We start from the raw sequence: 25,430 nt of genomic DNA on the forward strand, positions 1-25,430 counted from the left end.
ATAAAGACATTAAAAAAAAAAAAAAAAAAAGTAGAATGGTGGTGGCCAGAAGCTGGCAGAGTTTCCGTTTTTCAAGATTCATGGTATTCTGTGGATGGTTAGTGGTGATGGTAACACAACAATATGAATGTACTTGATACCACTGAAAAGTACACTTACAAAGAGTTGAGATGGTAAATTAAATGTATTTTACCACAATAAAAAAAATTCACTCCAGATGTGTATCTTCAGTTGTTACTCTTATGTGACCAGCCAGTGACAACTTATTTTTCCAGGGATTATACTAAAAACCTTTGTATTGTCTGTGATTAAATTTGTTTTTAAAATTGCAGTGTTGGTATAATTTGCTACCCTCGGTGAAATTTGACTCTTCAGCACAATTATAACTAGAATATGTTACAAATTACATTCACATTGTAACGTTACCTTTTAAACATTTACTTTCCAGGAAACTGCCAGAACAACTGCCCAAAGTAAGAAACCAAGTTGTTGGACCTTTTGAGATAGTAAGTAACATCTGTTAGAAAGTATGCATATCAAACAAACTTCAGGGAATTGTCAGTAGTGTATAGAATGTTTGTTTGATAGTTTACATCTATTTTGGGGAAAGAGGAATTTAAAAAAAATTCATCAAAGTATTATTTCCAAAAGGAAAAATATATAATCAACCCAACAGGTCCACAATAAGGCATGGAAAAAACCAACACAAGAACTAGACAATGATTCTAATTTTGAGGGGAGGGAGTGTGTGTGTGTATGTGTGATACATAAATGTTATCAGAGGTTATTTCTGAGTGGTATCCTATATAATAAAGAGCTAATATGCTAATTAGACCAAACAGCAGAACATCCATCTAGACGACCTGACCTTCGGGATGAAGCCGGGCCTGCAAGGGCCAGCCGAGGTAGGCGGGGCTGCAAAGGCTGAGCCCCTTGCACAAATTTCATGCATCGGGCCTCTAGTGGAATTATAAATGACTTTTACTATTTTGTTTACATTTCAATATTTTCCAGTGATATTGACAAAATTTGCTTTTATTTTTAAAGTTGTATAAATCATTTTTAAATAAAAAAATAATTATCTAAATGTTTTGTAAAAGTTATGTATGCATCAGAGTATATTTCAGCACAATTCTTTAGCATGTTGAAGGAAAATTTTCAGAAATGCGTTCTCAAAACAGCTCCTCTGCTTAATCTCTAAATCAACCTATCAGATCAATATCACTAAAAATACACTTGAAACTACCTATTTTTTCAGAAGTCCATTTTTTAAGAAATCTGGGAAGTAGCAGAACATGAGAACTTTATCAAGGAGATAACACACTACTCTGGGGATGGTGGAGGAGCAGATACCCTCTTATCATCTGTAGTAATGAGTACAATGGTATAGCAGTTAATTCATAAATATTTATTAGCTAGTGAATGAATGAAGGGAAAACATTAAGTTTTTTCAGTTTCCACTTATAAAAGATGTACTAAGTTCCTGTTATTCAAATCTAATTTCATTTCAATAACATTATACATTTTATCTTGACCTCTCTCAGTAAAATAAATAATCCACATTTTCAAGTTCATGTTTTGGCTTTGGAATAGTTCAGTTCCTGGTCAGGGCACATGCCTGGGGACTTGCTATAGAATAAAATGTGAAGCAATCAATATTTGACTCTCAGTTATTTCTTTCTTCTAAACACCTTTGCGAATTATTGTAGACCTTAATTTACAGAATAGATGTTGTCCCAAGTAGAAATAAATCTGAGGAATTTAAAATAAGAATGAAAAATATAATGTATTACATTTGGTGAAGGGATTTTTAGTAGGTTCATTGCACTTAGTTTTCATTGCTATGATGTTGATAAGCCTCGGGAATTGAAGATCATTGTCCATCAATCAAGATATTGTCATTGCAGTCTTTTGAAATATCTTAATTTATTCCAGAATTAACCAAATGAAGGAAATTTCTGATTCATATCCACATCTGACCTGACTTGTGTCACAGGTCTACAATATTTACTGATTTTGCTACTTTATATTTTTCAATATACATTGTAATTCCTTTAAATTGATGACTATTTTTTTTTACTTTATAAATACTTTTCCATTGTTTTATTCATTTATTTAGTCAATTAATTTATAAAATGACATTTACGTGGTGGCAAAAACTGTAGGTTGGTTTTGGGTTTTAATTTTTTACAGCAAAATGCTACCCTGTTTTGTTTATTTTCCTCAGTTTCGCTTTGCTGATGGGCTGGACATCACACTTATGATCCTGGGATTACTGGCATCAGTGGTAAATGGAGCATGTCTTCCTGTAATGTCACTGATTTTAGGAGAAATGAGTGATAATCTTCTTAGCGGATGTCTACTCAATAGCAACACAAGTGAGTACAATATTTACTTTTCTGCATTGCTGGAGACTCAGAGGTGTTAAAATAGTGAGCTCATAATACAGATTATTGTATTGTCATACAATATCTACATGGTATGTATTAAAGTCATTTATTTTTCTATGTTGCCAGGGACTAAAGAACCAAAATCTGTATTCATCATTTTTCAAAGAAACAGAACCAATAGGATGAGTGTGTGATTGAACACATACATACACACATTATATGTGTGTGTGTATAGAGACAGAGACACACATATGCACACACACACACACACACACACACACACACAGGATGTCCCCAAAAAATGTATACACACTTTGAATGATTATAAAATCAGTATTTATTAGCATACAGTTCATTTTTAAAATTTAAAAGGATCTACAGAAATGAATAATTTTTCTGTCAATGCCTGTTTTCAAACTGATGACCATTCTGGTCCAGGCACTGCTGATAAAATGAAGCAATGGAATCATTTTATTTAGTATTTGTGCACCCTCAATTTGTCAATTGTTGCTGGTTTTGTGCCATAAACTTTATCTTTTATGTATCCCCATTAAAAAAAAAAGTCTAGTGGCACTTTAGGATAAATTTTCTTTGTTCAAAGCTTAGTCTAGCTTCACCATTATTTCAAATCAGTTAAACCTGAAAACGAGTGAAAATTAAGTGAATTATCAGCTGCTAAAGTGTGCATACATTTTGGGGGACACCATATATATATATATATATATATATATATATATATATATATATATATATATATGGAGAGAGAGAGAGAGAGAGAGAGAGAGAGAGAGAGAGAGATGAAAGATGAGATTTCAAGGAATTGGTTCACTCAATAATGGAAGCTGGCAGGTCCAAAATCTTCAGGGTGGGCCTGCAGGCTGGAGACTCATGAGAGAACCAGTGTTGCAGTTAAGTACGATGGCCATCTATCTGCTCGTGGTATATAAAAATAATCTGAGACTCAGTATAGCTCAGCTTGTCTTTCAAGAATTTCAAATAATTTTCTATCTAAAGTATGGCATACGGAATATAGTCAATCACACTGCAATAACTATGTATAGTGTCAGATGGGTACTACATTTATCAAGGTGATCATTTAAGAAGTTATGTAATGTCCAACCACTGGGTTATACGCCCGAAACAAATATAATATTGTATGTCAACTATAATTGAAAAATAAAAAATTATTTAAAAGGGAAAAAACAGTGATGATTACGTCAAGATTTAATCAAAGGCTTGGGCCATTCCAGGCTATTTATCTGTAATTCAACCTTTAAGAAGAAAAAAATCAAGAATGGCTAAATCTTTCAGAGATCAATTTAGAGTTTCATTAATAGTATATAGACATACATGGCACTATAGAACATACTATAGCCAAGAAGCAGAAAAGAACATGCAGAAAAATTATAGTACTAGAAACAAAAAGCCTGAATAAAGCTAGGAGGGGAATCTAGCAATCAGGTGTGGAAAAAGTGTTTTTGTGCTTCCACAATTATAAATATCCTTCATGTATTGTTACCTTTGTAGAATCCTATTTTAGGGTTGTGTCCTTCAAGGTGACATTCTTTAGATATAATTTCTATCAATTCTCCTATGCACCAAATAGTGAATATCCATTTTTTTTAATCTGGTGGATATTATAAATATTAATAATTCCCTGATATGTTTTCCACAAATTATACAGTAGGTAGTATCCTAATAGCTATCTATATATATAAAGAGGTAATATGGAAATTAGCCAGACGCCGTAAGGCATCAGGACCACCTCAGGAGGCATCTGCATCATGACCGACTCAGGAGGAGCTGCATGCGCAGATGGACGGGAGGGGACTATGTGCCACCTCCAGCCCCAGTGGACACACACCAGGGGTGGGTGGCGGTGGCAGTAGGAGCGAAGCAGCCCGGGTCCTGGGTGCCAGAAGGAAGCCGGTACTGGCAGCCAGGGGAAGGAAGGCCTATTCTTGCACGAATCTTTGTGCATCGGGCCTCTAGTTTATTATAACTAGGATAAATGTCTCAATAAAATCTGACTGTCTTTTAGACATAAGCCTAGTTTTATACAGTGTACTTCCCTCTGTGCCCTATTTGACTTTAAATAATAATTTATAGCCTCTTGTTTTCTACCCGAAGGCTGATCTTTCTAGTGTCCCAATCTTGTTTGAATGGAGTAAAGCCATTGTTTCTACCTCTGTCTTTGCATGTGATGATCTCCTGTCTACACAGTTAATAATTTTTTGATATTTTAATGATAGAAGCTTAATTAAGGATGTCATTCTGTTTGTTAAATAAAAGAAACAGCCAATTCACTGAACAAATATTTATTGATTGCCAACTATGTGTGTGTGTGTGTGTGTCTCTCTCTCTCTCTCAAAATGAGTGAATGAAGGAGAAAAGGAAGGAAAAACCAAGCAACCTAAGGCAGTATCCTTAAGAGTATTTCTTCTGTTAGATCGACTCAATAATTGATCGCCTTACCAACTTTAGATAGGCTGGGCCAAACGTAACTGATTGATATTACTTGAATTTTAATTTTTGTTTTTGTTTAAGGCTTCTCCAGTTTTTCTGAGTTTCATTGTGGAGTATACAGTAAACCTAATATTGATTTTCTCGGGGATAATAGAGGAGGATTATTTGCTCCTACAAATGAAAATATAAATGTAGCTATTATTGATCAGGGGCCCATTTTTGTTCCAACACTGAGCTTTTGTACATGCTATCTCTATTAATATAATCTCCAAAATGAGATGATGCCATTTTTATGTGTTTCTGGGTACCACTTCTAGAAGTGTTTGTTATTTTTATTAATTGAGTTAATCTCATTAAAACTTTATACTGGTTTTTGATACTTATATGTCAATTCTGAAATTTGGAATAGCTGCTTTAAAATTGTTTCCTGCCATAATTTTATAAATAAAATGAGAGGAAAATGGTTGTTTGCATATAAATAATGATCATAGACAAGCATTATTACATTTTGGTTATGTAAGAGATGAAGAGTTATGATGTTTGTAATTCACTTTAAATTTTTATTATAGAGGTTTAATAGTAAATATTGACCACTGTTTTGTGCTGTTGGTGAAATCATGATCTTGGTATACTAATTAATGTTTGATATATTTTTTACCAGATGACATAAATAAAAGTTTATATAGCAAACTTGTAACTCAAGGAGTATTTTAAATACTGATTTATTATGTTGCTATCCTTGTTATACTCAACATATTTCAATGAGCTTTATTTACATTTTTCCCATGACTACTGCTTCTAGAACTTTTATGTGTTCTTGCTTTTCTTGGACTTTCTAAATCATTCCTTGGGGTATCTCAAACTGAATTCTAAATGCGTGATCTCAGAAATAAAGGAGAGCTTTATTACTATTAGTTACACAATTGTTCTCTGAAATCAAAGATGTCCTAAAGAATTCTTTCCAAGTATGAGTTTCATGGTTAATATTAACTCATAATTTTTCACATTGCATGAGCATTTCTTGAGACCAGAGGTAATTATTTCAAATTTTATCTTAAAGTCATTAAGTTTCTTTTCTTAAGAATGCACTATACTTGGTTTGGAGAGTATGGCCAATTATAAATTAATTGCTTTTATAATTTTAAAAACTTTTTTACAGCAAATTATCGGAACTGTACTCAGTCTCAAGACAAGCTGAATAAAGACATGATTGTGTAAGTCAAAATGAAATGTTAATATCATGGACATTGCATGCTGCTTTATTCAATACTTATGAGGAAAACTGAAAAGTTTGATCATCAACATGACATATAAGGGATTAAAGCAAACATATCCTCTGATTTTTTAGGTATATAAAATATTATTACATATTTTTTCTATTTGAAAGTTATGTAGGTTCATATGCTTTAAATTTTATTTGACAAAATTGCCATCAATAGAAAAGTTGTTTTAGGATTTGCATTTTTACACAAATTTTGCCTCCTAGAACTGAAGGTACATATCCTAGAGACTAAAGACTTGTTTTTCCTTTTTTAAAAAATTATTTTTCTTAAAAATCTTATAAAAAAGAATGTCACTTCTATAGAGTTTTAAAAAACAAAAAGAAGTGTGCAAAAAATAGTAAAAATAGTTGTAAAATGGTAAAATTTTATTGACTAATTTTAGAGACTATTTCAGATTATTATAGTTCTTTTTAGACTAAAAATTGTAAAGACTGAAATAAGTAAATTTAAGGACATTTTTTGTTAGTAGTTTTATGTACTAAACAGCATGCTTTCCTCTCTCACATACAGGGTGTCCCAAAAAATGTATACACACTTTGAATGATTATAAAGTCAGTGTTTATTAACATACAGTTCATTCTCAATATTTAAAAGAATCTACAGAAATGAATAATTTTTTTGTCAATGCCTGTTTTCAAACTGATGATCATTCTGTTCCAGGCACTGCTGATAACTCAACACAATGGATTTGTAAACATCAAGGATCATTTTGTTCTGTATTTGCAAGCGCTCAGTTCGTCAACTGTTGCCATAAACCTTATCTTTTATGTATCCCCATAAAAAAAACCTAGTGGCACTTTAGGATAAATTTTCTTTGCTCAAAGCTTAGTCTGGTTTCATCCATTATTTCAAATCAGTTAAACCTGAAAAAGAATGAAAATTAAGTGGATTATCAGCTGTTAAAGTGTGTTTACATTTTGGGGGATACCATATTGAGTTCTTTAGTTAAAGAGACACTACTGTACAGGGTATAATCACTGGATTTCAGTAGTATCTCACTAAAACTATGAGTCCTTACTATAGACCAAGGGGATTTCTCATGTTTTCACCCAAGGGTGAAGCCTCTATGTTGCACAACCATAGTGACACCCTCTAGGCCATCATTCTTTTTTTTTTTAATTTTTAAAAACATATGTTTTTGTGATTTTAGAGAGAGAGGAAGGGAGAAGGATAGAGAGATGGAAACATCGATGAGAGAAAAACATCATCGATTGGCTGACTCCTCCACACCCCCTACTGAGGATTGAGCTTGAAACCCGGGCTGATCAGGAATTGAGCCAGTGACATCTTGGTTCATGGGTCAATGCTCAACCACTGAGCTACACTGGCCTGGCATGGCTGCATCCACTTTAGCTAGGCATGTTATCACTCTATCTCTGTCTCCATCTCTGGAATGCCAGTATAACTTTTTCAAATGAAAGTATTAAAAAATTCTGAAAGGAGATACAGGCAGGCCTCGGGTTACGTCGGACTAGACATACATCATTTAGTGGTTATATCACCATCTCCCATTTATTTATATAAAAAAAAAAAGTTCGGTCATTTCGCCATATGTACATATGTGCTTTGTTTTTTATTATTTATGTACCACAAGTAAAGGTCAGGAATTGTTATCTTTCTTTTAAATGTTTTTTACTGTTTCACTTTATTACTGCTGTGTATGTGCTCCATGTGAGTGGCGTAGGTGCTTATGTAGGTGGGTTCCGATTTGCGAAAATCGCGTTATGTCGCACCATAGGGACAGATCTCAGACGTAACCCGAGTACCTACTGTATGTTTAAATACTAATTTCTGCCCTGGCCAAGGTGGCTCAGTTGATTGGAGCATCATCCTGTGCACCAAAAGTTTGTGGGTTTGGTCCCCAGTCAGGGCACATACCTAGGTTGTGGGTTTGATCCTGGGTCGGATACCTATGGAAGGCAAACAATCGATGTTTCTCTCTCTTTTTTCCTCTCTCCCTTCTCCCCTCCCTTTTCCTCTCTCTAAAATCAAGAAAACATATCCTTGGATAAGAATTTTTAAAATACTAATTACTGCTAATAATATGAGAGACATACTCTAGATGTCTTATTAGGGAAACCTAAATTTTTACTTTAGTGCACTTCATTTTTTCTCATGGAGATTTAATTTTGGTTATTTTATAGGTTTTAGCAAAAATTCTCTCAGTCGAGAAGCATCAATTAGACCGTCAAACCTCAGAGGGAAGGTAGGGGAGGGTGGGGGTAAGGGAGAGAGATCAACCAAAGGTCATGCATGCATATAAGCCTAACCAATGGACGGACACCAGGGGGGTGAGGGCATGAGTGGGGGGGGTGGGCAATGGGGGAATCAGGACACATATGTAATACCTTAATCAATAAAGAAAAATAAAATAAATAATTAAAAAATTCTGTCAAATATTGTGATAGGCTATATATATATATGTGTGTGTATATATATATATATGATTAAAAAATTCCAATTTAATAAATTTTGGGAAAGCAAATGTAAAATGACTTGGGATTATAAAACCAGAATTTGCAATTATCTGTGAATAGTCAAAGACAAATCATAAAACCGTTTTGATTACAAATCCAAAGCAATTCTAATGGTTACAGAACCACTTTTATTCCCCGAGTGAGATTACTGTTGTTAAATTGTAAGCATTCCCACTGTTACTCACACTCCTTCAGCTCCTTCTCCTAAGACAGTGTTTTCACACCCAAGTCATATCACACAGACCAGGCACATTTTTCCTTTCACAAAGCTTAGCAAGATAGTTCCTTTTGACTTAGACCAGTGGTCGGCAAACTCATTAGTCAACAGAGCCAAATATCAACAGTACAACGACTGAAATTTCTTTTGAGAGCCAAATTTTTTTAACTTACACTTCTTCTAACGCCACTTCTTCAAAATAGACTCGCCCAGGCCGTGGTATTTTGTGGAAGAGTCACACTCAAGGGGCCAAAGAGCCGCATGTGGCTCGCAAGCTGCAGTTTGCTGACCACGGACTTAGACCAACAACTTCTATTTATAAATAACCCCTATTCCCCCAGTGCCTAAATCCATCCAAGTCTTCATCCTCCATAGGTTGTCTCCCCTTAGTCCCAGTTCCAGTAGGACAGGTCCTCCTCCAAAAGCATCAGTGAGGCCACACCAGTCACACATTGGCTCCTGCCTGCACCAGTGTTGACTGGGGTCCTAGTTGTCTAGCACCTTTATGCCCAAGAAAGTTATTGTGTTCTCCTCTCTCTCTTCCTCATTCTTGCCACTATTCTCCTGCCTTTTCATGACATCTGTGACAACAAGATATATGGTTATTGCTAGTCCTTTCTGTCTTGCACAACCCTTCATTGATAACCAAGTAACTGTAACTATCATTGCAATGCTGAAAATCTCTTGGTCTTTTTCCCTCTCAATCTGTATCTACCTCAATGAAACAGTCTCTTCTAGGAGCCAGGAGTCTTAAACTGTGACTCCTCTCTCCACACGCTCTGCCTCCTAACAGACCTACCTAATAAGAATCTGGAACTTCAAGATGTCCACTGCTCTGCAAGATCTAGTCAGAACACCACAGCCTCTGTCAATTGCAAGTCTGAGGGAAGATGCCAGGCCCATCAATTCTCACCAATCATTTTGGGTTGAATTAAATTAATATAGTACCACACTCTGCTCTTTACTACACTTCTTAACACACATATAACATCCACTTTAGTAGTTTGAGCACAAAGTTCTTGAGAGCTATCTTCCCCCCTTTTTTCAATATGCCTAGACACCATCCCATTGGGGCTAGGAAGCCTGTGCAGGCCTTCTGAGTGTCTCTTAGAACTAAGTATCTAACTGGTTAAAGAGTTACCCACAACTAGTTATGTTTTATGACCTCTGTATAGTATGTGTTGCAGCATCACTCAATTTGCAGTCAGTGAAATTTATCAGGGATCTATGTTCTCTTAAATCTGATTTTAAGTGCTAATCACTTACTAGTATTAAAAATGCTCCACTTTTAGTATGTCTCTGTTAAATGCTCAATGTAGAAGTGCTACTGAGAGAAAACATGGGCTGAAGACCTGTCTCTATTCTCCTCCCCAGTCTTTCAGCACAAATGTGATAGGCTCTTTTTGGTTTGGGGGTGTAGTAAGGAGGTGTTGGGGTTTCTTTGGTGACAAGGGAAAAGTTGTTCTTTTTTTTTTAATATATTTTATTGATATTTTACAGAGAGGAAGAGAGAGGGATAGAGAGCTAGAAACATCGATGAGAGAGAAACATCGATCAGCTGCCTCCTGCACACCTCCCACTGGGGATGTGCCCGCAACCAAGGTACATGCCCTTGACCGGAATTGAACCTGGGACCCTTCAGTCTGCACTCCGACGCTCTATCCACTGAGCCAAACCGGTTTCGGCGAAAAGTTGTTCTTGTATCTCACTAACATTTCTGATCATCTTTTTCAGGTTGACCCTATATTATGTTGGAATAGGAGTTACTGCTTTGGTTTTTGGCTACATACAAATTTCCTTTTGGGTTATGACTGCAGCACGACAGACCAAGAGAATTCGAAAAGAGTTTTTTCATTCCATTTTGGCACAGGACATCAGCTGGTTTGACAGCTGTGGCATCAGTGAACTGAACACTCGAATAACTGAGTAAGAGTATGCATGTATAGCCTATCAACTTTGTTTTCATATCTGACATATAAACAAATCTGCTGCATTTATTTATTTCAGTGACATCAACAAAATCAATGATGGTATTGGAGACAAGATTGCTCTGTTGTTTCAAAACCTGTCTACATTTTCCATTGGCCTGATGATTGGCTTGGTGAAGGGCTGGAAACTCACCCTAGTGACTCTGTCTACATCTCCTCTTATAATTGCTTCAGCAGCCATATGTTCTAGGGTAGGTAAGATGGCTAATGTGTTGACTAGAAGTGGGAAGTGAATGAGGTGTTTTACTGAGTTTGTCAGAAAGGCATTTCTGTGCATTTTTTATGTCTCAAATAGAAAGGGACATTATACATCATAATTACTTTTGATTTTGTTTACTGTTAATCACCATTCTATCCTCAAGTTATTTGGCTATGGTGAGGCTGGTTTTAGTATCTTACTAACATTAAAAAATATTCATCTTCATTTAGCAGCCTAATGCAACTTCAGATGATAGCATGGATAAAGTATTGTGCCTGGATACATCAGATGCTGAGAGTGCCTTTGTCTTCTAAATTCCCAGATAAATGTAGTTTATTTCACTAGAACAGAATGAGAAAATCCTAAAACAGTAAATATTCAAATACTTTCTTATGTCAGCCATTTAAAGTTTAAAATATTAATAAGGCTCTGAATTATATTTAAAACTAGAGGCCCGATGCACGAAATTTGTGCACGGGGGTTGTGTATCGCTCAGCCCAGCCTGCACCCTCTCCAATCGGGGACCCCTCGAGTAATGTCCGACTGCCTGTTTAGGCCCGATCCTGGTGGGATTGGGCCTAAACGGGCAGTCAGACATCCCTCTCACAATCCAGGACTGCTGGCTCCCAACTGCTCGCCTGCCTGCTTTCCTGATTGCCCCTAACTGTTTCTGCCTGCCAGCCTGATCACCCCCTAACCACTCCCCTGTCAGCCTGATTGATGCCTAACTGCTCCCCTGCCAGCCTGTTTTCCCCTAACTGCCCTCTCCTGCAGGCCTGGTCACCCCTAACTGCCCTCTCCTGCAGGCCTGGTCACCCCTAACTGCCCTCCCCTGCAGGCCTGGTCACCCCTAACTGCCCTCCCCTGCAGGCCTGGTCACCCCTAACTGCCCTCCCCTACAGGCCTGGTCACCCCTAACTGCCCTCCCCTGCAGGCCTGGACACCCCTAACTGCCCTCCCCTGCAGGCCTTGTCCCCCCCAACTGCTCTCCCCTGCAGGCCTGGGTCCCCCTAAACTGCCCCCTCCTGCAGGCCTGGTCACCCCTAACTGCCCTCCCTTGCAGGCCTGGTCCCTCCCAACTGCCCTCCCCTGCTGGCCATCTTGTGGTGGCCATCTTGTGTCCACATGGTGGCAGGATCTTTGACCACATGGGGGCAGCCATCTTGTGTGTTGGAGTGATGGTCAATCTGCATATTACTATTTTATTAGATAGGATAGAGGCCTGGTGCACGGGTGGGGGCCAGCTGGTTTGCCCTGAAGGGTGTCCCGGATCAGGATGGGGGTTCCCTTGGGGCGTGGGGTGGCCTGGGCAAGGGGCCTATGATGGTTTGCAGGCTGGCCATGCCCCCTGGCGACCCAAGCGGAGGCCCTGGTATCTGGGGTTTATTTATCTTCTACAATTGAAACTTTGTAGCCTGGAGCGGAGCCAAGCCTTCTGCTTGCTCTGTGGCGGCAGCCATATTTTTTGGATTTATGTATCTTCTATAATTGAAACTTTGTAGCCTTAAGCAAGGCCTGGGCCGGCCAGAGTGAGCTTGACTTCCTCCATCACTGGGGGCAACCCTAGCCTCCTGCTCTTTCCAGCTCTGTGGCTGCCACCATTTCTGTTGGGATTTATGTATCTTCTATCATTGAAACTTTGTAGCCTTGAGTGGAGGCCTAGGCCGGCAAGGGCAGGCGCAAAGCTTGGCTTCCTCCATCGCCGGGGAAACCCAAGCCTGCCTCCTGCTCTCTGTGGCCGTAGCCATCTTGGTTGGGTTTATTTGCATATTCGCTCCTGATTGGCTGGTGGGTGTGGCTTGTTGGCGTGGCTTGTTAGTGTAGCAGAGTGATGGTTAATTTGCATATTACTCTTTTATTAGATAGGATGTTTGCTAATGTCTATTTTTATGTACTATGTAAAGCTCTTTAAATTTTTTAATAAATTATGTAGGTGCATTTTAAATTATAGTTTTAGCACTGTTATACTGTGAGTATACCACAAGATATTAACCTATTTACAGCCAAATCTTGAAACCAATGTTCTTTGTGAAGTCTGAAAACAACCAATATATCCCTAATAGCTCTCTCCAAATCATGTTTTTGGCAAGTCTACCAATGTACATACTCATCTCCTCGATTTGAGGCATAGTGTACTCTTAAGGTTTGGATAGAGTTTTTAATTTTGCAAAGCTAATTATTCATTATGAAAATCAACCCTATAAAATTCACTGAGTGTATTTTCTAGCAATATACAAAGTCACCCAAACAAGAATTTTTAGCAATGATAATATTTTGTGGTTAATAATTCCTTAACAATAGACCCAAATGTTTACATAGCAAATCTTTATTTAGTGTGACTTCGAGTGTTGACCTGGTGACCCTTGTCAAAATTTTATTTGAAATTAGAACCTCTTGGGAGAAAGATTACCCACAGTGTATTGCTAAGATCAAATCTTTAACTTAACTGCCCAGGGAAGTGATGTAGACAAGTTGTTTAAAAGGAATAGCAGTGGAGAATCTAAGTTCTGCTATTGTTGTATTAACTGATTATGAAGAGGAAGCAAGTAAAAGTAAAAGTTATCCAATTGACTAAAGAAGTCAGGTGGATAGTTTCTAGCTTCCTTCAATTTAATTTATTTAGCAAAAATTTATTAAATAAATACACACTATGCCCAAGGCTTTTTGCTGCTTCCCTTCTAGTGATATATCATAGAAATTATAATCTTTTATAATAATTCATAAAATAATGGGTATTGCTCAGTTTATGCTACCTTCTGAGTTTAACAACTGTCCAAGCATGTCTTACATAAAATCAGCTCCAATGATGTGAAATGTACTTTGAAAGTGGATAGATCTGCTATGTGAGTAGGCAGTAGTTAGACTCAGACTCACATCACAGAGGACAAATTTCGTTCCCTTTCATTGTGCTAATTACTAAATTAAATCCTTTACTAATTAAAGGGGTAATAAGTGCAAATAATAGGGAAAAGGGCCCATTCTGATTTTAAAATTTTGGGAAATCACATAAACCTTCCTAATATGACAAAGAGTGATATTCTCCTCTCTTTGTCTATGGAATCTCACCTCTTAGTGTTTGGAGATACAGCATTTTCTTAGAAGGCTGAATTACGCAGTAATAGCTTCTGGGGTCATAACCCAGGCATATGCAGGATCATCTTTTCCTGCCACAACCCTGTGGCCAATGTCCTCTATAAGCCTTGCTTTTTACATAATAACAAATCAAATCAAGTTAAATTAAGCTTACTAATTTCCAGAGTACACCCAAAATAACTGTATTCCTAATATCCTTCTCCAAATCAAGTCTTTATCAATTGTATTATATAAACACCCAAGTTTTTAAAAATACAGAGGAAAAAAACCAGTAAAACTCTACTAGTAGAAAGCAAAAATAGAGATTTAGATTCTAGGTTATGTTAGGTGTAAGATCTTTCACTGCCGTGAGACTTTAAAAATCAATTAAGCCTGGACAGTGTGACTCAGTGGTTGAGTACTGAACCAGGAGGTCACTGTTCAATTCCCGGTCAGGGGACATGCCTGGGTTGTGAGCTCAATCCTCGGTAGGGGAGCATGCAGGAGGCAGCCAATCAATGATTCTCTCTCATCATTGATGTTTTTATCTCTCTCTCCCTCTCCCTTCCTCTCTGAAATGAATTTTAAAAAATCAGTTAATATATCTGGCCATTGGTTTCCTCATTTGTAAACCAGCAAGGTTAGATTAAGTGATATTAAGTACCTTAGCAATAATCCTATATAATAAAAGGCTAATATGCAAATTGATCGAACGACAGAACAACCAGTAGCCATGATGCACACTGACCACCGGGGGCAGATGCTCAATGCAGGAGCTGCCCCCTGGTGGTCAGTGTGCTCCCACAGGGGAAGCGCTGCTCATCCAGAAGCCAGGCTCACAGCTGGCGAGCATAGCGGTGGTGGCGGGAGCCTCTCTCGCCTCTGCGGCAGCGCTAAGGAACAGCAAGCTGGCAGGTGGACATCCCCCTCGGGTCCCAGACTGCGAGAGAACGCAGGCCAGGCTGAGGGACCCCCTCCCCCAATGCACAAATTTCGTGCACCAGGCCTCTAGTAAAATTATGTTTTTCTAGATTCTACCTGAATTAAATGCTCTGTGCATTGTTACTACCCTTGGGTCATTGTTTGGTTAACTGTGGTTATGGTTTATTACAGATAGTCATCTCATTGACCAATAAGGAATTAAATGCCTATTCCAAAGCTGGAGCTGTGGCAGAAGAAGTTTTGTCATCAATCCGAACAGTCGTAGCCTTTGGGGCCCAAGAGAAAGAAATTCAAAGGTCTGTTCCTTTAATTACGACAATATATGCTTGGTTTTATTTTTTTCCCCCAAAGGCTATTATGTTATGTTTTGTCTTTTAAAGATATGCATACAATCTAAAAGATGCAAAGGATGTTGGCATTAAAAAGACTATAGCTTCAAAACTCTCTCTTGGTGCTGTGTACTTCTTTATGAATGGAACCTATGGACTCACTTTCTGGTATGGAACCTCCTTGATTCTGCGTGGAGAACCTGGTTACACCATCGGAACTGTCCTTGCTGTAAGTTGTATGTGAGAACAAAAGTAACTGACCTAGATACATTTTTTATTACTTAAGAGTATAGTAAAAAATTCTCTTTGAATAATATTTAATATTCAAATGTGAATATTTTTAGTAAACATAGGAATACTTGTTTCCTATATAGCTTTAAATTTTACTTATGAATGGTAGGATATATTCATCCAGCATATCTTCCAAAAGCATCACACTTTTAGAAGAATCATAATTTAATTTTCCACTGGGAGATAGAGTTTTCTTAATCTAGTAGTCAAAAAGGCCAGTGTTTAGTGAGACTTTTTCCTTTCAATCTTGCTGAGATAAAATGGCACTCTACATTCACCTTGCTAAATGTCTTCCCTCTGGAAATATTCTATAGATTGGACTCTCCTATCCTTCTCTGTTCTTTCCACATATAGGAATGCTTAAAACAGACTAGCCCTGGCCAGTGGCTTAGTTGGTTAGAGCATTGTCCCATACATGAAGAAGGTTGCAGGTTCGATTCCCAGTCAGAGCACATTCCTAGGTTGTGGATTTGATCCCTAGTCGGGGCGCACATGGGAGGCAACTGATAGATGTTTCTCTCTCACATTGATGTTTCTCTCTCTCCAAAAACAATGAACATATCCTGTGAGCATTTAAACAAACAAATAAAATCAGACTATATAAATAATTCTAAATTGTCCATATCACAATTTAGAATTATTTAAACTCTTAGGGGTTATGCATTAAATTTGAATTTACTCAGTTATCCTCTCTGCTGGACGTTGGGTGTCATTTAATGCCGGTGGTCTTGATCCGGCATCTAGAAGGGTTCTGGAGAAGGGGCTGTGCGTAAATTAAATAAGAGTCCGGAGACAAAACATAACTTTGAGAGGCATAAGGGGGTTGGGGGGGGGGGGGTGGGCAGAGGAGCATGGCTGAAGAAACCAAATTCTCCTTGTCTCAGGACCCTTTGCTTTTTATTAACACAATTTGTCCTAAGGCAAGGTGGAGATATACACTTCAAAGGGTAGGGTTTCCGTACAGAAGCATTGTCAGATTGGGGAATTGCCTTTGGCTGTTCAGGTGTTTGGCCAACAGGAGGCAATAACATGTAGATTAAGATGCTGCTGAGCGATCTGGCAGCAAATAATCAATTTAATGCATCCTTTTCAGGTTTGGGGAAATGCCCTTAGCCATTCCCAGATAATTCAGTCCTTGCTGACAAGCTGGAATTGGCTTCTGGCACCTCCCAAGTTTCAACAATCAACAAATCATTTCAGGATTAAGAACTATTTGTCTTGCTGAACTGAATTGATCTGGTCTATATATCTCAATTTATGTATGGCTGTCCTATTCTATATAGATTTCTATTTTCCTCAGCTAAAATCATCTTCTGAATTTGAGACTTCCATAATAAAGACTTTAAGCTATTCATTTATTTCATATAAATGAAACTTCAGCATGAAGAATTTATGTGTGACTTGGGCAAATGACTTGCTATACTTCAGTTTCCTCATCTATAGGTAGGGAAAATAGCACCTAGCTTGTGAGGTTCTTTCCTTATTTGAATTTTTGCAGAGATGTGTCTGTCTGAAAATGTTCAGTAAGACAAGAGTTCATAAGAGTTTGGACAGAAATAGTATAATGTCTCTAAGTTAGCAAAATCAAACACATCCTTCTCTTTAAAGATCAAGGGGTCGACCAACAAGGAGGGAAGTGCAACTCACCTCCTCACTCAACCAAGTTCAGGTATGGCAGGCACTCCTCTGTAAGCCAATTTTTCTGCTCATACTTCCCTGGTGATAATGACAGGACTATGGGACAATCAAAAGTTGTTCCACATTAGGAAAAGGCCAAATATACTTGGATTAACTTGTTTCCTTTATATTTAACAGCAGCTTCTATCATCTCCTACATAATTTTTCTGATATCTGTCTGAGTCTTAACCAACTATATACTTTGTTCAGTTGTCTCTCTTATATAACTGAGGAAAGATAAATATTATTTTTTTTCTTTTAGGTTTTCTTTAGTGTAATTCATAGTAGTTATTGCATTGGAACAGCAGCCCCTAACTTTGAAACCTTCACTATAGCCCGAGGAGCTGCCTTTAATATTTTTCAGGTTATTGACAAGGTAAGACTTCTCATTGCTTTGAAATGTAACTAGTATTGCTGCAATAAGGAAACAAAACAAAAAGATGGGCAGAATTCATGTTGGGCAATTGACTAGGGAAAAATTGTTTTAATTCTTCTACAAGGAGATTGTTTTATTAAAACCTTCATGTTTAATCAATGCCCTTCAAGCAAAAAGGAAAACATTATAAAAGAAAATCATCTTTAAACTATACTGTAGAAAGTAGTGATTTGTCAACTTATTCCCTTGAAGATTTATAGCATTCTTTTTGTTTTTCTAAGGAACCTGCTATAGATAATTTTTCAACATCAGGTTATAAACCCGCATGCATAGAAGGAACTGTGGAATTTAAAAATGTTTCTTTCAGTTATCCATCAAGGCCATCTGTCAAGGTGGGTTAAAATTAATTACAGAATTGTACAGTTTTCTTATATTATCACCAACTGGCTAAGATCTCTTCTTATAAAATAATCTGGGATCAGTTTGGCTAAAATTAGCCACTTTGTTCAGAGACTTGAAAAGAGAGACAGAGAGAAAGAAGAAAGAGGTGTTGGTGGGGAGGAAGGAAAGAAAGATCAGTAATCGACAGATAACCCTGGATGAACTAGTTAAGTTTTGCAGCCTCTTTTCTATACTCAGTCAGCTGACTAAAGCATTTTCAACTCCCTGGGATTCCTTCACTCTGGATTTGGGAGCACACCAAAATATCTTGGATTGATGGTGCCACCTATTGGTGGTCCCTGGATGTTATCCACCCAGCATAACTCATTTTAATCTAGTTTCTAACCTGGGAGAATTATGCATGGGTTGTGCTTTTCACTTCTCCCTTTCCTAGGGCTTTTACTGCACCAGCATTTGTGCCTCAGTTACTTCCCCTCTCACTTTTACGCACACACAAACACACTCATGTATGCACACGTAGCACAGTTTATCCTTCTTATGTCATTCAGCCTTTGACAAGTTCTTGAGAAAATGTCTCTTCTATTGTTTTCCTCCTTTCATTTCATTGTGAATTTCCCCAAAAGAGTAGTTAAAGAATGCAAAGAGTAACTACTAACAAATACCTGTTTCATAGAAAAAGAACATGATTTTAAGTGAAATTAATAAAATTGCTCGTTATCAAACTATACTAGTAATGCCTTTTAAAGTATGTATACAAATGTCCACTGTATAATTTGCCTCAAAAAAGATCTACCTACTCCTGTTTACTTATTTTTCTCTAACTCTTTGATTGAAATTCTCTTTTCAAAGCTTTTTTTTTTTAATTTCTTGTTACTTAATTACCATTATTACAGTAGTACTGTCTTCTTCCATTTTTCTTAACATAAACAGAGGATTAACTCCATTTTGCAACTACACTTGGGTTGTCTTCCTGGAAACAAGCATCGATTGTGCTATTATATTGCAGAGTAAAGTGCTCTCTGGGTTTTAAGCAACTGTTTTTGAAATGAACTTTCGAAACATAGCTCTGTTCGTTAAGCTGAAGAATTTAAAAAAAGAAAAAGTTCACTCATTTTAAATAAAACACAAATTCTTCTAGGGAAAGAACAGAAACCTACTCTAGAGTAAAAGTGCAGGTGGGGCAGGAGGTCCTCCCTCTGGGGGGTCCTGATTTCTCACCTCCTTTAAAGAATTTTTCTCTGCTTGGCCCTTTGAAGGTTTTATGTTTGGCTATTTAAAGGGTCTGTTTCTTTACAAATGGGGAGATCAAAGTGAGGGAATCCAAAGAAAGATTCCCATACTTGGGGCTAAATACATACAAATGCAAGCAAAGATAGGTGAGAATTTCTCAACAGGATTGCTATTGTCATTTGGGAGGTTTCTCTCAATTTGCAGGTTCTTGGAACACTACCAGTAAATACTGGTTTCAACCCCCAGTCATTGAGAAAATTTTAAAGTGCTTCCCCTAAGCTGAAATGTCTCCATGGGATCCACCACTAGGAGAAGGAGGGTTTCTATTGGTGGAATCTCATTCAGAGGAGTCCCTAAGAAGTTTCAACAGTTGTTTTACTTTGGAATATATTTTGCAATAATGTTAAATATATTCTAAAAAAGAAATTACTTAAATAGCTCACCAAGATATCTGGCAAGATTTCATTCAGTTGTTGCAAATTAAAAGTGAAATTTTCACTAACTTTGTAGTCATGAAATTCATATAAAGTATTTCAGCTGAAAATATAGTTTGCTGTGGCTAGTTAATATTTAATAAGTACTCTTAATTTATATTTCTTCTTTATATAGAGAGATGATGAGAGATTCTTTTACTATTATTTTCCAAAATTATGTAGGTTATTATTATATATGTATGTGAAACAAACAAGATCTAAATTTGTTTTTAAGAGCCACTGAATAATTTGTTTTATATTAAATTTCTGAAAATATGTAAACCATATTTTCATTTAACCTAGTTTTATGGAATTTCTTCCCATTCATTCCAATAGATTCTGAAAGGTCTGAATCTCAAGATTAATTCTGGAGAGACAGTAGCCTTGGTTGGCCCCAATGGCAGTGGGAAGAGTACAGCAGTCCAACTTCTGCAGAGGTTATATGATCCCCAAGATGGCTTTGTAAGTGCACCTACCAATATTATGGACAATCTGCACAGTGAGATTTGGAAATACCACCTATTACAAAGATCTTACAGCTATGCTAACTTTTAATTTTTAACAGTGGAGCTCCAAGAGAAGCAATATTGTTTTCTTTCCTACATATGCATTCATTCAATAAATATTTCTGAGCACTTACTATGTGCCAATCACTATTGTAGGTCCTGGGAATACATTGGTGAACAAAGCACAAAAACCTCTGCCCTCATCAAGTTTACATTCTAATAAGTAGAGACAGACAATAAATATAATAAGTTATATAGTAGGTATTAAATGCTGTAGAGAAAAATAGCATAGTAATTTGTAGTACCCAGAACTTACCAAGAATTTCAGTTTCTCATAACATCCCAGAAGAATGACATCTGTAGAGAATATGCTCTCTCATTTTTTTCTGTCACCCATAATGTTGCACTTAATTTTCTCACCCTTGTACATGGCATATAGAATGAGACTATGATAGTCACAGGACCATAATTTTTAATGCTTCTATTCAAATTTTCAATTGTTCTTTTAAAAAGAAAATCTACTCTCCAATAGCCTGATTTCATTTAAATTTGACTTCTAAGTTAGTCTTCATTTAGAATCTTCAACACCCAACTCATGTATCCATGCTAATGTTGAATAAATTATTGGATAATTCTGTATATAAAGCAGTTGCACAAAATACCAGAGTTGGTGAGAAAGAGAGACTCTATAAGTTATATTTATTAAACATTGGCTTCTGTCATTGGAATATGTTGGGGTAATAGGTAATGGTACTATCTCTGGATAAGACAATTTATTATTTTGCAATGAATGGCGTGTTGAAGAGAAATAAGGAAGGATATTTCCTAGAAAAAAATGAAAGATCACATCAGTCTTAAAATAACAAAACTGAAGTTTGTTACATGTATCTACACAATGACAGGGAATATATCTAGCTTGTGGATCTTAAAATAAAGATATTTAGATGAGATGGCAAGATTTTAAGCTAGTGTTTTTATATATATTCTGTTTGTTCCTATCTACCAAAAAAAGTCTCTTAACAATATAAATGCTATAAATATTTTATCAAAATATAGTCAGTCTTTGACTCCTGAAAAACTGTTCTTCTCAGCTTATGTTTTAGACTAGTAAAAAAGACTAAAAACAGAAGTAAAAGGTATCACCACATGATTCATTCCTTTGGATTGGCAGATCACAATAGATGGGAATGACATCAGAACTTTAAATGTGCAGCATTATCGAGAACATATTGGAGTGGTCAGCCAAGAGCCTGTTTTGTTTGGGACTACCATTAATAACAATATTAAATATGGTCGAGAAGGCGTGACTAATGAAGAGATTGAAAAAGCAGCAAAGGAAGCAAATGCTTATGATTTTATAATGGAATTTCCCAATGTAAGTACATTATATAGCCTGTATCCTTAGCTTAGAGCTAAAGCACTATAATATTCCAGTATGAAATAAAAAAGCAATAACTTCTACAGAGCAGGAAAATGTGATTAATTTTTTAGTTGTCCTAGATGAAACATCTATAAATGAGAAAGCATGGTAACAGCCAAAAAAATGCATCATTGAAATTTTAAAAATCGTATTTTGTTCTAATTGGTTCTCACTGTAAATGAAAATATAAAATAAAGATTATATGAGACAAAGCAGAGAAATGATGTCTCAAAAATGTTGATTTGCAAGGCCATCTTGTGGCTAAGAGTAGGAATGTCACACAAAACGTTCAGATTGGTTCTGTGATTAGGCAAAAGAATAAGATTGTTTTTTAGAAGCACATAGAGCTAATATTGGACATGAAATGTGAAATCATACTTGGAAATAGACATAATTAACTAATATCTTGGTATTAGGACATTTCTTAATGGGTATTTAGAATTGATTGCTGTAAAACCACTTATTTGCATTTTCAAAGTATTTGTTCATCAGTATCACTAAAATTGTTGTGGGGAGTACCCTGTGAAATATGAAAGGATAAGATTTGAAATTAAAATACAGACAAAATTCCACCATCCCTGAAGGAAACAATAACAAAAAAGTGCATTTTAATGAGTATGTTTTACAAACTGCCCTCCATAAATCATCATAATTTTGTTCATTTTTTAATAAAAATTTTTGTTATGCTAGTAAGTACCTCCTATCCCCATTACTTAGTATCATAATTAAAACAAAAAACTCATTAAAGACTTGAGGTCATTCTTTGCCTTATAGTTCAGGAAAACACAGTTTTCCTTTCTTTGACCTTTTGAGATTTACAATGATTTCCTTTTCTCAAAACACCAGTCATCTTCAGTTTCCCACTTGGAATTAGGGAGCTTTCTGGTGCCTCTGAAATTATACCCTGGAAGTTACTACTGTCTTTTACTAAAAGTCTCACAGTTATACAAAAACGTCCCTTGCTATAAATAGAATAGTAAATCCTAAAGATATAATCCAAAGAACAAATTAAAGATATTGGCTTATGATGATGGAAATTAAATTTCACAGCCATGTTAATCCAGAGAAATAAGGATAAGTACAATACTAAACAAAAATTCCAGAAGTGGTTAATTTATATAGGTGAAATATTTGAAAAAGTTATGCTCAAAATAAAACCACATTACTTTTGTGATACTTCTGTGATATACATATATTTTTAATTATTATATTAGGATTAACTAATACTTGCTAGCCTTTTCCAATAAACAAGCATAAGTCTGGCTAAAATAGGACAGTTGTTTCCATGCAATGGATGAAAGGTAGCATAAAACTGTGATTCCTGAGAGAAAGGAAGCTCATGAAGAAAGTCCATGATTTTGCAGCACTCTGCCTGAGAACAAATTTCTGACCCCATCTCTGGGAAGTGGAATCCAGACAGAGCTGAGAGCTCTGTGGAGTTGAGGTGGGGTCAGAGGTCCATGTAGATATCGCTGGGGAATCTTTGTCTGAGTATAAGACTATCCAAGGCTTACCAGAGAGCAGCTGATACAAAGCTGAGAGGAGAATGGAGATGCTAGAAGTTGAGCAGGATGGTGGGGAAGTTGAAAGCACAGCACAGCCAGAATGGAGAGATCACATTAACACCTATTAAATACCTCAGGCATGTAGCTGAGACACCAATAAAAGCTACACCTTAGGAGTAAAGACCACACCTTAGAGTAAGGCTGACTCTAGACCTGCCCTAACAAATTCTAAAACCACGCCATAACAAGATCCCCAGAGTAGACATAACTTGGAGGTTGGGTCCTGCCAAGTTTCAAGACTTATAACAGATTTACTCCGAACAAATCATAAAACCAAGATTACACAAGTTCAAGGTGCTAAATCAATATTTGAATTACCTACTAGAATGAAAATGAACATTTTTTTCACAAAAAACAAATTCAGAGTCTCTCCAACATATGCACAGAATTGAGTAAATGCTTCAAAAAAAACTAGACATGCAAAGAAATAGAAAACTATAATCAACTGGCAAGAAAACATAATTTAAATGTTTATGCACCTCAGAAAAGCTTCAAAATGAATGAGGCAAATATATATATGTATATGTATATATATATATATATATATATATATATATATATATATATATACACACACACACACATACGTACATACACCTGAAAGGAGAAATAGACAAATCCACAATTTTAGCATAAGTCTCCAGTACTTGATAGAACAAATAGACAAAAAGTAAGGATATAGAATGACTGGAGTAATACTGTCAACCAGGTAGATCTAACTGACATTTATAGAATACTCTATCTAATAATTACAGAATGCATTCTTCTCAAATGCACATGAAATGTTCATTGAGATAAACAATATTCTGGGCCATTAAAATAATAATTAATAGCTTTGCAATTTCAAAGACAATATATAAAATGTGCCCATAATAGAATTAATAATAAAAATCCACAAATATTTGAATTTAAATAACCCACCTCTAAATAATCTGTAGCTCAAAGAGGAAATTTAAAGGAAAATTTTAAAAATCTTTTTATCTAAATAAAAATGAAAATGCAGTGTATCAATAGTTGTGGGATACAGTTAAAGCACTGCCTTGGGAGAAACATAGCATTAAATATTTATTTTAGAAAAGAAACAAGATCTAAAATCTATAAACTAAGTTTTCACTTTTAGAAACTAGAATAAAAAAAGTAAGTCAAACCCCAAGCGAGCAGAAGGAGGGAAATAATAAAGATTAGAGCAGCAATTAGTAAAATAAAAAATGGAGAAACATTAGAAGGAATCATTAAAACCAAAAGCTGGTACTTTGATAAGATCAATAATATCAGTAAAACTATATCAGGGCTGATGAAGAAACTACAAAAAAGAAGAGTAACTACCAATCTTGCCAGATTAAATATGTATATACCCCAAAAAAGTAAAAGAAGATGTAAATTGAAAAAAGTTTTGAGGGGAGGTTTATTTTTGCAGTAAACTTTTTCATACTCTTTTTCAGAATATCCAGGACAGAGGTTGTGTGTAATGCATGAAATTGCTAGTAAACATTTTTAATAGTAGTTAAGTATGTTTTTGTATTACAGTGTTCTTTTAAAGATAGCAATATATTCTAAAAATTACCTAAAACTTTGAAAATTCAAATTATTAAAAATCCTTGATATATCATATATTCTCATTTCTTTTATCCATAGTCAAATTTTTCTTAGGTCCTCTCTTTACTCGACTTTTTAATTTAATAGTTGTTTATTTTTATAAAGAATAAATCGAAGGTCAAAACCAGCCAGACTGGTTATTAAGCTGGTATTAAAACATAACTGATTATTTGTCATTTCCTTTTCTAATCATTTGATCATGCTATCCTCTGTTTCTATGCTCTTTCCTATTTTCCATTAGAAATTTAATACCTTAGTAGGGGAAAAAGGAACTCAAATGAGTGGAGGACAGAAACAGAGAATCGCGATTGCTCGAGCTTTAGTTCGAAACCCAAAGATACTGATCTTAGATGAGGCTACCTCTGCCCTAGATACAGAAAGCGAATCCGTTGTTCAAACTGCACTGGAAAAGGTAAGTGAGCAGACATATTTCTGATTTTTATATTCCTGATTCAGCATTGTTTTTAAATACAAGAAAGTATAGTACCATAGTACATTATTTATTAAGTTTAGTACGCTCCTTAACATATG

The 25,430-nt window shown here is 36.1% G+C and overlaps 1 protein-coding gene across 1 annotated transcript in view; it reads left to right on the top strand.

Moving 5' to 3' along the window:
* Window positions 1-464: 464 nt before the first annotated feature.
* Window positions 465-25,430, top strand: part of ABCB5 (ATP binding cassette subfamily B member 5) — a gene marked incomplete at its 3' end in the record, with an annotated part of 85,970 nt that continues 61,004 nt past the window's right edge. The window contains exons 1-12 of the mRNA XM_080665507.1: window positions 465-506; window positions 2,228-2,378; window positions 6,016-6,070; window positions 10,568-10,759; window positions 10,841-11,012; window positions 15,206-15,330; window positions 15,415-15,592; window positions 17,594-17,707; window positions 17,989-18,099; window positions 20,149-20,274; window positions 21,490-21,693; window positions 25,141-25,311. Of these exons, the coding sequence (XP_080521633.1) occupies window positions 2,261-2,378; window positions 6,016-6,070; window positions 10,568-10,759; window positions 10,841-11,012; window positions 15,206-15,330; window positions 15,415-15,592; window positions 17,594-17,707; window positions 17,989-18,099; window positions 20,149-20,274; window positions 21,490-21,693; window positions 25,141-25,311 (1,566 nt within the window). The 5' untranslated portion in view covers window positions 465-506; window positions 2,228-2,260. The remainder of the gene's footprint in view (window positions 507-2,227; window positions 2,379-6,015; window positions 6,071-10,567; window positions 10,760-10,840; window positions 11,013-15,205; window positions 15,331-15,414; window positions 15,593-17,593; window positions 17,708-17,988; window positions 18,100-20,148; window positions 20,275-21,489; window positions 21,694-25,140; window positions 25,312-25,430) is intronic.

Source organism: Plecotus auritus (assembly GCF_963455305.1).
Source record: "Plecotus auritus genome assembly, chromosome: 4".
NCBI lineage: Eukaryota > Metazoa > Chordata > Mammalia > Chiroptera > Vespertilionidae > Plecotus > Plecotus auritus.